Here is a 13,927-nt window from a genome sequence, read left to right on the forward strand (position 1 = left end):
TTATTGTTTTATTATCAAATTGCTTGTGTAGTCACTCAATAATTGAATCACCCAGCGCTGTTATCTATTTTGAATAAAGTAAATTTTCTTTATTGTTTTGCAGGAGAAATAACTAAATTCAGTTTCCAGCAGAGTCCATTAACCACTTTTGGCTGGAGCACTGTACTGTCTTTATTAGGCCACATTAAATTTAGTGGCATCTCTTCCTTTTTATGAGTCAGTGGAACAAGTCATTTGTCACACTTTCCTGTTTCAGATTAAAAAAAAAAATAAACTGTAATATTAGACAAAGGTAACTCAACTAAACACAAAATACAGTTTTCAAATGATGATATTTTTTATTTAAGGAAAAAAGACCTATCCAAAGCTAGCTGACCCTATGTGAAAAACCAATTGCCCATTAAACGTAATAAGTGGTTGTGCCACCTTTGGCAACAAGAGCTGCAAACAAGTGTTTGTGATAACTGGCTATGAGTGTTTCACATCACTGTGGTGGAATCTTGGTCTGCTCTTCTGCACAACTGCAAGCAGGATAAAGTAGCAAAATAAAGAATAAAGCTAGTGTAGGCTACATTGTTAAAACCACAGGCCACGGTGAAAGCCTTATAATGTGAGGTATTCCGACAGATTTTTTAATATAAACTAAGTTAAAGTAAAATAGAAAATAAAACTTACTGTCCATAATGGAGAGCAGTTTATTCAGTGACCTTCGACCCCTTGTTCACTCAAATGCCTCCAAATTCTGGCCAATGAAGATCCTGCACACTTCGATGGGGAATTTTTTGGCAAACTGGATTTGCAAAGAGTAAAGCTTCCAGATAACGGGAAGATTTGGGGCACTTTTTATGGTATTCTGTTGCAGTCATTAAAAAGCATCATATCAAAAACACAGGCTTCTTACTGACAGGCTGGCCTGACCTGCCAAATAAAACCAAATGCTTTTCTTTAATCAGTGACATTTCTTTCCAATGACAATAGACTGATTGGATGTACAAAGCAAACATATTGAGGAGCTGTATTTTTCTCATCTCAGTCTGTTATACTGTATTGGTATATCTTTACACTACATAAAAGGAAAACAGTCGTTTTGTATAATTCTTACTATACGATGGTTTGACTGGTCAGGTCTGATTGGGCTGAGCTCATTTAAATGAAGTAAAATCAGTCGGACAACCATACACTGGAAAAAATACAACCAGGTCACCAACATTTAGTTTAATTCTCTTTTTTCAGTCTTTTGCCACGTCATTACTGTGTCTTCACTGCTCACCATTCATCAAAATTTCAGTTTAAGCTAAAGAAAATCCCCAAAGCTTAATGCTGCCACCACCATGCTTCACCATTGGCAGGTTGCTCTTTTGGTGATATGTAGAAATGTTTTTGCTCCGTTGCTCCTAGTATACCATTTGGAATTATAGCCCCCAAAATTAACCTGAACATATTTGCTGCTTTTAAAGCCTTGAAAGACTTGATGTGTAGCTTTGTATGGTTTAGTTGTGTATGGATGTTTTGCTTCCATCTTGAAACCCTAAAATACTGAGGCTGCTGTCACATGTAGGCCTTTGGGTACCTTCCCTGAACAGGTTTAGTCTTTTCTTTTCATCAGTTTTGGAGGGATGTCTAGTTCTTCACTTGTGGATTACTGTAAAACCATGTTCCATGGTATATCTATAACGCATTGAAAAATCTTCATTACCCTTCTCCTCACCTCCTTGAGTGGACTTTTTTAGATCCACTGTATGTGTATCTGCCTTATTATGCTTCGCTGGCTCCATGTAGCATCAAATTTATTCTGCCACCTTTTGTGAGAATAGTTTTTCTTGCTATTTCAGTACCAGTCAACATGCCTTGTCCTTTGGCATCCTGTTTTTGTCTGCGTTTGGTTTTTCCCATTGAACATGAACTCCAGCGTGAAAATAAAAAATAAAAAATAGTTCTAACCAAGATTCATGGTGTTTAGTACATCAAGATTTGGGGACTGAAGAGCTGAATGCCCACTAGTGTCATTAATAATTGGTAATCCATCTTTCCAGTTTAATGGCCATCACAGATAATTGGCTACACTTGCTGTTTGATTACAACTCAAGGCTCAACATCATGCATCACTGTGTAAAGCAAAAGAAAACATCCTTAAAACAACAGTGACACATGCACAGTCAACGTGAAAAGCAAACTGTTATGTCTCAAGACCTATTTTAATCAAAACTGAGTGCTCTCTGAAATATCTGGAACTACTGGAAACAACAGAAATGAAGTTAACCATGAAGTAAGACGGCAAGTTTGTATGTTTCATTTGTTTTTTCAGTTCCCGCAACGCATCAAGACCTGTTATAAGCAACCAGCAGTTTTTCCCTCCCTGTGCATCAGTTCACTATTAAAAAGCAGTTTATACCATGTACACCGTTACAGTAATGTCAAAGCTGTAAATGTTTTTTTCTTCCCCCACACCAGAAGGAATGTTTTAAATGTTACAGTGCAAATGTCACAATTACATCAAAATAATATAATGATTAATGGCTGAAATCCACACGGCTATTTTAGTTTCAGGGGCTATAGCTCACGTCTCGCTGTCATGCTGTAATGGATTACAGGGACATTTGAACAGAACAGAGCCATTGTTAATGTTATTAGTAACAGCTGTGGTTTTCATAATGACAGGTTCTGCTTTTGGAATGGAGTATTTCATCTAAATTCAACTCCAAGTACAAGAAGAATAGCATCTATTCCAGTATTTATTATATGATACAACAAAATGTCTCTTCCATTTTTACAAAGCCCACTTTAAATAATAAATGAACATCTTTAGGTCAGCCATCCAAAGGACTAATGAGCTCCTCCCAAGGTGAAGTGTCCACTGTCCACCAGATCATTTGTCGACAGTTCACAAGAGTCACTGATTCTTCTGCATCACTGGTCAGAATTTAATCAAACGTACACACAAAGATCACTAATGGGTCTTCATCCCATTCGTGATCAAGGTCAAGATCATATTTGCTGTTTTACAGGTGCTTTTCCCTTTTACATGAATCTGTATTCCTGAGAGTATTGATTTGAATTGAACATCTACATGAAATGACTACGTGTGCCCACCTGCCACCTATTCATTAATACCATCATTAGGTTTATTTATAGCTGCTAAACTTATTGGTGTGATAGCTTCAAACATTATGACCTTATCCGCGACCATGGAGGGAATAGTCTATTAAATAATAATTGTTTGACTCCTACAATAGGACGGTATGGTTGGGATCTTCATATCAACTTCATGCTAAAATGCCTAATGTGGTCAATGCAGTGACATGCTGATGCTTTTACATATGCTCATGTTTGCATATTTGTGCATTTAGAACCATCGTGTTCTAAATGTGTTCATTTATTGAAATTATAAACTGCACATAAAGTGTTCAGTGATTCAGTGAAGTTTGCATCCTGTTACAGTCTTTGAATATTTCTTGGTTTTCAGTTCCATCTTTCCCTCCTGACTTGTACTCGCTTGTCTGTTTGTCAGTGATACTTTTCTTTCAGTTATACAGAGTTGAAAAGCTTCTCCTCTGTTTGATTGCAGTTTATACTCGCTTGCCTTTGTTCTGCTTCCACATTTCCTGATTGTTTGTTCACACCATATGTCTGTTTTCCCAGTAAGCTCACTGTGCATATCCAGCCATGTTCGCTCACTCATTAACTGTCTGTGTTTATAACTTGAGTTACATTTAGTCTACATTAAGTCTTCAGCCTTTGTGTGCAGTACAGGTTTTTTATTTATCTCGTAGCTTGATTTCTGTCCATGTTTAGTTTTTTAGATGGTGGTGTAATTAGGTACTCGAACCTCAATACATAAGCAGTAAATTAGCTGTAATGTAAATGCAATGTAAAGCGCCCTGACCAGAGTACTCAAGTTCTGATCTGGCGTTTTATAAATAATTATAATAATAATTAATTAAATAAAAGTATAATATAACCTGGTAGATAAGGTAAGGGTTAGGGTAGGCTGGTGATTCTCAGCTTGTCTGGGTGGAGTCTTTCTTTCCTGGGTTTTGTTTCTCTGTAACCTGTTCTACATTGTTTATTGACACATGGTGTTTAGGAACAAGCCTCACTCTGACACATATCGCACTGTGCTAAAGTCTCACTTCTAAAAAAGTATTTAACTAGTTAAATGAGAAACAGGGGTAGCAATTTATTCAAACATCTGCAGATATACACAGAATATAGTATATAGGGTAAAAATAGACAAAACAAGCTTGAAAGTTGATATTTGGCATAACTACCTTCAACACCCAGAACCATGTTTTAGCTATGTACTGCTACCAGGAGTCAGCATCAAATATTTGGAAGAACATGTAAAATGGGCTCCTCTTGTTTGACCTCTGTGACCACTTTCCTGAGGACTCACTGGACATTACAGGCGCAGTTGTCCATTTTGTGAATGTTGGTTATTCTAAATGTCCGCTGACAAAAACAATCCAGAGTATGCTCTTGCCAATCAGTGTGCAGTTTGTGGTCACCCTTTTTTCATCCAGGACTACATGCAAACGTTTGTGTGGAGACAATCGTGCACTATAAGTTCTGCTAAGAAAAGCATGTCCCAGAAACATCCATTATTGTAATTCTTCTATTCATGTTGGCATTTTTTTTGTACATGGCAACTATTTACTACTCTAGGTAGTAAATAGTTTAATACACAACCTTCAGCTGTTTATTATATTTAGCAAAAAACCCCAAAGAAAACTTCCTTTAAGCTTCTTTACTTTTTTATTGCACACTTTTATTAAATCACAATTCATATTTGTTTGTTTTTGTTGTTGTTTGGTTTGGGCCAGAGGATCACTGCCTTACACATCTTTAATTCTGTTTGATGAAGAAAGATAATTCTGCCGCGGGTCAAAACATGATCCATGCTGCAGCTATGATGAAACACACTGCCTGAACTCTTGTCTGAAGAAAACCCTACAGAGTGGCGTCTCTTTGTGTTGCGCTCCTCTCCTGTCAGGAATGAGAGTGTTGTGGTGACGTGGGAGCAGCTGTCAGATGTGTGGCTGGATAAGAGGAAATTGGGTGCACGCTGTGACAGCGTATTGATGTCCGTGCTGTGGGGGTCTACCACTCCCTCCCGTGGCTCCACAGCATATTCTCTGTCAGGACCATTGTGCTGTGAGTGGCAGTGGTCAAGGCTCCTGTGGGAGGCATGGGTACATGCTAGGGCACACAATTTAAATCCTAGGACAGTGACAGTGCGCCGCCATGAACAGAATGCTGTGAGCTGGTTTAAAGCTAAATGATATTCAAAGTCAGTTTTTTCTCACAGCTGCACAAGAACAACCAACTGTTACAGATCATTGCCACAAAACATCTCAAAAAGCTTGGTGGTGACTTAATCTAATTCAAGTTAGGTTGATTAAAATATAGACTAATTAATTTAATGATAAAATAATTTGACCTGAGTTAGCCAAGTAATATGGTATCTAAGACTGATGTTACCATGGTAATCATCATTAAAATTGTCTTTAACAAGGATAAATGAACAAAAAAGCTAAAAGAGGGAAACATTGTTCATCATTTGTGGCTTCTGCTAACGCCATCATGTTTATTATAATGAGAAGGGAAAGAGCCTCAGTTCTTCACTAGGAAATATACAGTGAGTGAGGACAGTGAGGACATCAGCTCAGGAAACGTTCCACAGTCTGACTGAAGAATTCATTTCTTAACACCAACCACGTTCTTACAGCTAAACCACACTGAGTTACACTTCGGCTCCATTTTATTCACAAGCTAAACAAGCATAGTTTAATCATTGATGACTTTGTCATCTGGAGTGAACTCAACTACCTCCACATCAGCACCAGTAAGAAGACCAATGAGAAGGAGATGGTGATTGACTTCTTGAGGAAACAACCACCCAGGAATTTCATATCATCGGTAGTCAGACTGGACAACATCCACACATAAACAATACTGTTTAAAAATACTTGCATATTAGTATCACACTACTGCACTTTATGTACATATAAAAAAGAAAAATCTTGGTCCATTTTGTGCTGCAATAACACGTGTTCTCTATGACATCAAGACTACCTCTCCACTCCGTTACATATTCCATATGTACGGGGTATGACCCCCCTTGGTCGTGGCATCATACCCCGTACATATATGTAACGGAGTGGAGAGGTAGTCTCTCACTCAGAGAACCAAGGTGACAATGTAACCATACGATTTTTCCCAGCGTGGGATCAAATGAAGTCTGTCTATGTCTAGCTGACTATTTGATATGCAGAAACAGTCATTCACAGGAAACAGGGTGCTAGCCTTTGCTTGTCCTTACCGTGCTCAGATTTATTACTTATTGTGTAAAATATCTCCAAACTGTCCATGGTATTAGTGTGGTCTTTAGAAAATCAATATACCAAACAGTATACCTGTCATGGTCCTGGGCCATGTGGGCCCAGTATTCTTAGTTTTCATGTATTTTTGTATTTTGTTCTTTATTTAGGCCATGCTTCCTGGGTTGATCTGTTACGTTGTTCCTCATGTGTTTTCCCTTCGTGACTCTTACCCCCTGTGTGCCCCTCTGTGTATTTATGAGCCCTCGTCTCTCTTTGTGCTTTATTCTATGTTTTCCCTAGCCCGTTATGTCTGCGTTCTTCCCGTGCTCTCTCTCCTCCTGTCTGAACCTCTGTGCCTGTACCCGTCAGCGTTATGTTCACCCCGCCCTGTCTCGTTATGGTTATCTGTGTCACCTGTGTTCCCCGTGTGTTCCCACTTTCCTCGTTAACCCTCTGTGTATTTCTGTCTGCGTCTTCCTCTGTTCGGCGTCGCGTTCTCCCTCATGTTGTGTGTAATTCTCCCCGTGGTTCGGTTCCTTGTACAGTTCATGCGTTAGTTTTCCCAGTTTTAGTTTATTCTGTATTGCTTCCCGTGGCCAGCAATAAAGCTGTGTTTTTTGAGTTTATCTCCGTGTCTGTGAACCTGCATCTTGGGTCCTTCCCCTGCCTGCCACACAACGTATCATGACAGAAGAACGCGACCACAACATGGACCCAGCAGTTCACAACCCCTCCGCGGACCGACAGTACGACGCGAGCATGCCGGACCCAGCGACACAAAGACTGGAGATTGTCCGGACAGTGGAGTCGCTGTGCGACAAGTGGCTGCACTGTTCCAGTGAGGAGGAACGGGAGGAGTTCGCCCGCCAGGTAGGGGTGTGCGTGTCTGTGTTCCCCTGGTTATGGGAGACGCTGCACCCCCTCGTCAGCGACCTTCTCGTCTCCGCTCTCCGACTCCGTCCGCAGCAGCGGCCCGGTGGGCGTGCACCTTCACCAGAGCCGTGCCATCGCGCCGTTGCCCCGCCGCCTCATGAGCCAGTGGCGGTCAGAGTCGGAACGGTGAGGCTCACCACGGACACACCATTGGCTCACACTTCATCAGCTTCCGCATCTTCGCCACCGCCTGCCTGCACGGAGATGCCCGAGGCTGTTGACTTCGGTGAGGAGGAGCGGCAGCAGGTGTTGCGAGCGTATCGGGAGGATGAGCTACGCTGGAAGCCCTGGCTCATCTCCGAGGAGGAGCTTCCGCCAGCCGCCCCGCCTCGGACCGGCCGCCCGTCCTCGCTGCCTCGATCGGACTACTCTTCTCCCGCTTCCTTTCTGGCGCGGATGTGGTCGGAAGACGAGGAGCCAGTCATCACAGAAAACCAAGTTCCATCCGCGTCCACTTCAAGACGGAAGCGGCGTTCACGTCGCCGTCGCTCATCGCTACGGCATGTCTCGCCCTCCACTGAACGACACGAGGAGGCTGTGGAGGTAATGGATTTCGACCTCGAGGAGCGGCAGAGCGCCGCATGCGCGCAACTGGAGGAGGAGCAACGGGGGAAGCCAGGGCTCGCTCCTCACTACGGTGAGATTTTCCGCGGGACACGCCTGGCCTTTGGGGGCCCCCGGAGTTGCCAGGAGCTCCCACCTGACGCTCCGCCAACACTCGCATCCTCAGCCTCTGCGTCACCGCAGGAGGCTCCACTTTCCGCGTTAACGGGGCCCACGGCCAAGAAAAAACGGCGTTCGCGTCGTCACCGCATCACCCGATGCTCGGAGGTGAGTGAACCTGTTCTGTCAAGCCAAGTTTCCTCTGAGCGGGCGGCATGTGAAGTAACTACAGACTTAGCCGGTGATATGGCTAGCAATGAGCTATTCACCAAGCCACAGGCTAGGGACAGTCCTTCTCAGCCGATTATGACTGCTTCACTCAATCCTGCAGGGACCACAAAATCTACACATAGACTGAAAGAGACTTCCACTGATTCTCAGGGTAATAGTGTGAGTAGTGGGGTGAAGGTGTTTCCTTTTGTGTCTTTTACCATGTCTGAGGTTCCATCCAAGTCTGAGCTATCTGTTTCTGAGCCTGACCTCAAGAACTGTGTTTTCTCAACTCCGGGGCCCTCTGAAGCCACAGTAAGCAAGGATATTGCAGAGTTGGCAAATCATGGATTAAAGTGTAACATGACTAGTGATCCTGTTTTCCCTGCTACTCTTGTGTTTAATGAACTGAAAACGGTGAACGCCGATCATAAACTCACTCTAACCTGTCAAGATGAAAACATAAATGCTGATCATGGTAACCTGGACTGTGTAACGTCACAATATGAATTCTGTCTTCCTGAAGGTCATACACAGGGTGATTCTGAACTGTTTTGCACCAGTACCTCCACTCAGGAGATGGAGGCTGAGATCAGGGTTAATGTGACACCGTTTTCTCCTGTCTCTGTGAACTCATCACTGGATAAGATTTTAGCCTCGAACAATGTTGTAACCACTCACTCTCAGCCTGAAGTGTCACCTGCTTCAGTTAATGGTTTACGTACCGTTTTGCCTGTATCTGTCTCTCCACTCAATATAGTCATCACTCTGACGCCACAGATCACTGCGGGTGCAGGTTCCAACAAACACATCCATCCAACACACCACAGTCATGCTACCACGGTGACATTGGTTAGGTCCATACCTGTGTGTTTACTGTTTTTTCAGGAGTTAGCTCCTGATGATCTAAGCCTTGTTTTTGTGGATCGAGTGGCAATTCTTGTTTTCCGTATGGTTGAACCAGCTCCTCTGAGCCGCACACTACCATCGGTTAAGTCCAACCAGCTTATGTTGGCCTCTCCTAGGATTACTGAGACTGGGCCAGTAACCTGCGAGCCACCTTGGACTGATGCAGACTCTGGGAACCTAATGATTGCTGGCTCTGAACTGGTGGTCCCTACCACTGTTCACTTCACGGTTTTTCATGCCAAGATGTTAAGCCCTATAGACTGTTTTCTACCTGTTTTCTCTCTCTCTGGGTTTGTGCCTCAGCAGCCTGTGTTTCCTCAGCTCCTAGTCCAGCCAGGGGCCTACATAACTGTTTGTCCTGCATCTGCTGTTGGACTCCCAGGTGTGCCTATCCGGCACCCTGCGGCGACACCATCGCTTCACGTCACGTTAGCTGGAGGGTCCGAGGGGCCCGTTCAGCCACCTGTCTCCGCTGGAGGGTCCGAGGGGCCCGTTCAGCCTCCTGTCTCCGCTGGAGGGTCCGAGGGGCCCGTTCAGCCTCCTGTCTCCGCTGGAGGGTCCGAGGGGCCCGTTCAGCCTCCTGTCTCCGCTGGAGGGTCCGAGGGGCCCGTTCAGCCACCTGTCTCCGCTGGAGGGTCCGAGGGGCCCGTTCAGCCTTCTGTCTCCGCTGGAGGGTCCGAGGGGCCCGTTCAGCTCCCTTCCACGTCGGCTGTACAGGCTGCTCCTCAGCCTTCTAGGAATGGCGTGAGCTTTCTCTCCGCCTCAGACTGCCTTCTGCTTCAGCCGTCTCTTCCAGCTGGAGGGCCCGAGGGGTCCGTTCAGCCTCCTGTCTCCGCTGGAGGGTCCGAGGGGCCCGTTCGGCCACCTGTCTCCGCTGGAGGGTCCGAGGGGCCCGTTCGGCCACCTGTCTCCGCTGGAGGGTCCGAGGAGCCCATCCAGCCACCTTCTGCTACGCCTGGTCCAGCCTGTGCTTCGTCAGCTGGAGGGCCCGAGGAGCCCATCCAGCCACCTTCTGCTACGCCTGGTCCAGCCTGTGCTTCGTCCGCTGCAGCATCAGAGCCTTCATCCGCTGCAGCCTCAGAGCCTTCGTCCGCTGCAGCAGCCTCAGAGCCTTCGTCCGCTGCAGCAGCCTCCGAGCCTTCGTCAGCTGCAGCAGCCTCCGAGCCTTCGTCAGCTGCAGCAGCCTCCGAGCCTTCGTCAGCTGCAGCAGCCTCCGAGCCTTCGTCAGCTGCAGCAGCCTCCGAGCCTTCGTCAGCTGCAGCAGCCTCCGAGCCTTCGTCAGGCAGCCTCCGAGCCTTCGTCAGCTGCAGCAGCCTCCGAGCCTTCGTCAGCTGCAGCAGCCTCCGAGCCTTCGTCAGCTGCAGCAGCCTCCGAGCCTTCGTCAGCTGCAGCAGCCTCCGAGCCTTCGTCAGCTGCAGCAGCCTCCGAGCCTTCGTCAGCTGCAGCAGCCTCCGAGCCTTCGTCAGCTGCAGCAGCCTCCGAGCCTTCGTCAGCTGCAGCAGCCTCCGAGCCTTCGTCAGCTGCAGCAGCCTCCGAGCCTTCGTCAGCTGCAGCAGCCTCCGAGCCTTCGTCAGCTGCAGCAGCCTCCGAGCCTTCGTCAGCTGCAGCAGCCTCCGAGCCTTCGTCAGCTGCAGCAGCCTCCGAGCCTTCGTCAGCTGCAGCAGCCTCCGAGCCTTCGTCAGCTGCAGCAGCCTCCGAGCCTTCGTCAGCTGCAGCAGCCTCCGAGCCTTCAGCCTCGTCTGTCGCGGCTTCGGCCTGTGCTTCGTCTGGTCCTGTGCCCACCGGGCCATGGCTAGCACGCCTGACACTGGAGAGCCGCCGCTGCCTTCCCCGCGGCCGGCCCCCTGAACTGCTCCGTCGTCTACTTCGCCGCCGCCCCTGCCTTCCCCGCGGCCGGCCCCCGGAACTGCTCCGTCGTCTCCTTCGCCGCCGCCGCTGCCTTCCGCGCGGCCGGCCTCCTGAACTGCTCCGTCTCCTTCGCCGCCGCCGCTGCCTTCCGCGCGGCCGGCCTCCGGACCAGCTCTGCCACCTGTGCCACCCGCCTGGTCGGCCCCCGACCGTGTGACCCGTGAACTCTTGTGCCTGTGGGCTCTGGGTCGGCCCCCTGAACTTTATTTTGACTACAGTCATGCGCTCCTGTGTTTTCTGTTGTTTGTTTTGTTTCCCGTTCTGGTCCCTCCGTCCTGGTCCCCCGCCTCCCGCCCTGGGTGGGTTGTTTTCTGTTTTTGTTTCTCGGGTTTGGGCTGTCAGGGGCCAGCCCTTTAGGGGGGGTGGTGTCATGGTCCTGGGCCATGTGGGCCCAGTATTCTTAGTTTTCATGTATTTTTGTATTTTGTTCTTTATTTAGGCCATGCTTCCTGGGTTGATCTGTTACGTTGTTCCTCATGTGTTTTCCCTTCGTGACTCTTACCCCCTGTGTGCCCCTCTGTGTATTTATGAGCCCTCGTCTCTCTTTGTGCTTTATTCTATGTTTTCCCTAGCCCGTTATGTCTGCGTTCTTCCCGTGCTCTCTCTCCTCCTGTCTGAACCTCTGTGCCTGTACCCGTCAGCGTTATGTTCACCCCGCCCTGTCTCGTTATGGTTATCTGTGTCACCTGTGTTCCCCGTGTGTTCCCACTTTCCTCGTTAACCCTCTGTGTATTTCTGTCTGCGTCTTCCTCTGTTCGGCGTCGCGTTCTCCCTCATGTTGTGTGTAATTCTCCCCGTGGTTCGGTTCCTTGTACAGTTCATGCGTTAGTTTTCCCAGTTTTAGTTTATTCTGTATTGCTTCCCGTGGCCAGCAATAAAGCTGTGTTTTTTGAGTTTATCTCCGTGTCTGTGAACCTGCATCTTGGGTCCTTCCCCTGCCTGCCACACAACGTATCATGACAATACCAGTATCTTGAGCCAAAGACGTGTGTTGGAGCAATTCCTTACACAGGGATTCTTGCTCCAAGAAAGACTTTTGTAAATAGCCCATATCTTTATAGATTTGAGTAAGTTCACCTCTCTTTAGCCCAGTGAAATGTCATTAGTCCACTGTATTTGCATATATTATTTTCTGATGTGCAGCAGCAACACTAATGGGAACAAGAAGTGCTCCGAGAGCACAAACTGAAGTGGCTCAGGCTCTGGGCAGTACTTACTTCAAAGGGAATTTTTAAGGGTATTGTATTTTATATCTATTAATTTAGTTTTCTTTGTTCTTCTGAAATGCACTTTAGGGAAGTTTGTAGTGCAGTAAAATAAGCGTAGCATGACAGATGTTTGCTTTGATTAAACAAATATTATGTAGATGTAGATAATGGATGAGATGTACTGATTTGTAAATGACTGGGAATGAATAACTTAAGCTTAGTATATAATATTACACTACAGAAAATTTCTACCTCTTTCTTTCTTTTGACAACAGTTTTTTTTAGAGATATAAAACATTTTGAAGGCAACTTGACTGAAAACAGATGTGAAATATAACAAAATGAGCTTAGAGGTCAAATGTCAACGACATTATTGGATGCAAACCATAATGTGATATTTAGAATCCCCATATATCAGTATCATTTCCTAAATGGTGGCAACACAAACAAAGGCAGAGTTTTAAACATAGTGTTAAAGGTAAAAGACATTTTATGAAAGCTTGACTTTATTTGACCTTGAAGAAGTGGAATATTTGGATGTTACACTTCAACATTACACTCCTACAAAGTTTGATCCGAATTCATTAAAAACGTTTTGAGCCTTGATGCTTACAAACAGAAAGAATGACATGCATGCAAACACTGCCAAAAACATGACCTCTTTGGCAGAGGTAATAACGTCTGCTCTATGAGGCACACAGACAAATCAAGTCAAGCTGAGTGAAAACTCTGAGACCACTTCAAAAATGTGTTATATTATCAAGCAAATATAGAAATAACTTACAAATCTGAAGAGTTAGAAACATTCCAGAGAAAACTGTGAGATGTTAAAAGGAAAAGACATATTTTGCATTTCTCATTGTGTAGATCTAACGATGCTGATTGTGTAAACACATGTGTAGCAAAGGTCAGATTTCAATGATTTCAATTGGCGCCTCCCTTTTTGTATAGGTAGGCGGGGCAGTGAGTCACTGAACCTGGCACACCTGTTGAGTAACAGGTGTGCCAGGTTCAGTGACTCACTCATACTGTAACATCTCACAGTTTCAGGTGAGTACCTGACAGAAGACTAGTGTCGGAGTATTGACGTTTTTGGAGAGTCTGTAATTCTGCCCCTGCCTGCTGGAGCCGTTGGATTATTTCTGGTGATTGTAAGGAGTTTTGTTTCCTCCCCAGGATTTCGCCCCGTCTGGTTTGTTTCCGTCTGGAGGTTTTGGCAATAAACCAAATCGAGTGCACTACCTGTGTGTGCTTCCATCATCTGCACGTCCTGGCTCCGCGTCCCCATTCATGCACTATTGTACATGCTTTGTCCTTGTAAAACCTCCCCATCACTGTAAATAAACTGTCTTCACCGCAACTCTGCCTCCGTGCATTCTGCTCCCTGGGTCCATCTGCATTTGCCATAACAATAGCAAGGCTTTTTGCATGAGCTGGCTTAACGAAACCTAAAGCCACAATCAGATAATGGCTGTCATCGCAGCAGTTATCAGGTTTCTTTGTTAACACTCCCTCTGTGCACGCTGATATAAAGGGTGTAATTGACACATCATTTGAGCCTTCACTGAGCACTTCGCCTGCTTCAGTAAAGTGGTTTAAATGAACAGCTATTAACAATATTTTAAAACAAAATAGCAAATGCAACAATGTTGGTGTAAATAGTGCAGAACAGAGATGTTGGGAAATGAATGGAAACTGTGTAAATGTATAAGGACATCTGTGTCTGCAGCTGAAGTAGATACTATGTCCCCCATACAGCCATAAGAGTCCTGTGCA

General features: G+C 45.8%; 1 protein-coding gene across 1 annotated transcript; it reads left to right on the top strand.

Moving 5' to 3' along the window:
* Positions 1 to 6,992: 6,992 nt before the first annotated feature.
* LOC113023021 (uncharacterized) lies at positions 6,993 to 13,558 on the top strand. Its single transcript, XM_026169060.1, has 2 exons — positions 6,993 to 8,084; positions 13,328 to 13,558. The coding sequence occupies exons 1-2, from the start codon at positions 7,005 to 7,007 to the stop codon at positions 13,493 to 13,495; spliced, it is 1,248 nt and encodes a 415-aa protein (XP_026024845.1). The 5' UTR covers positions 6,993 to 7,004; the 3' UTR covers positions 13,496 to 13,558.
* Positions 13,559 to 13,927: the final 369 nt, after the last annotated feature.

Source organism: Astatotilapia calliptera, chromosome 5 (genome assembly GCF_900246225.1).
Source record: "Astatotilapia calliptera chromosome 5, fAstCal1.2, whole genome shotgun sequence".
Classification (NCBI taxonomy): domain Eukaryota; kingdom Metazoa; phylum Chordata; class Actinopteri; order Cichliformes; family Cichlidae; genus Astatotilapia; species Astatotilapia calliptera.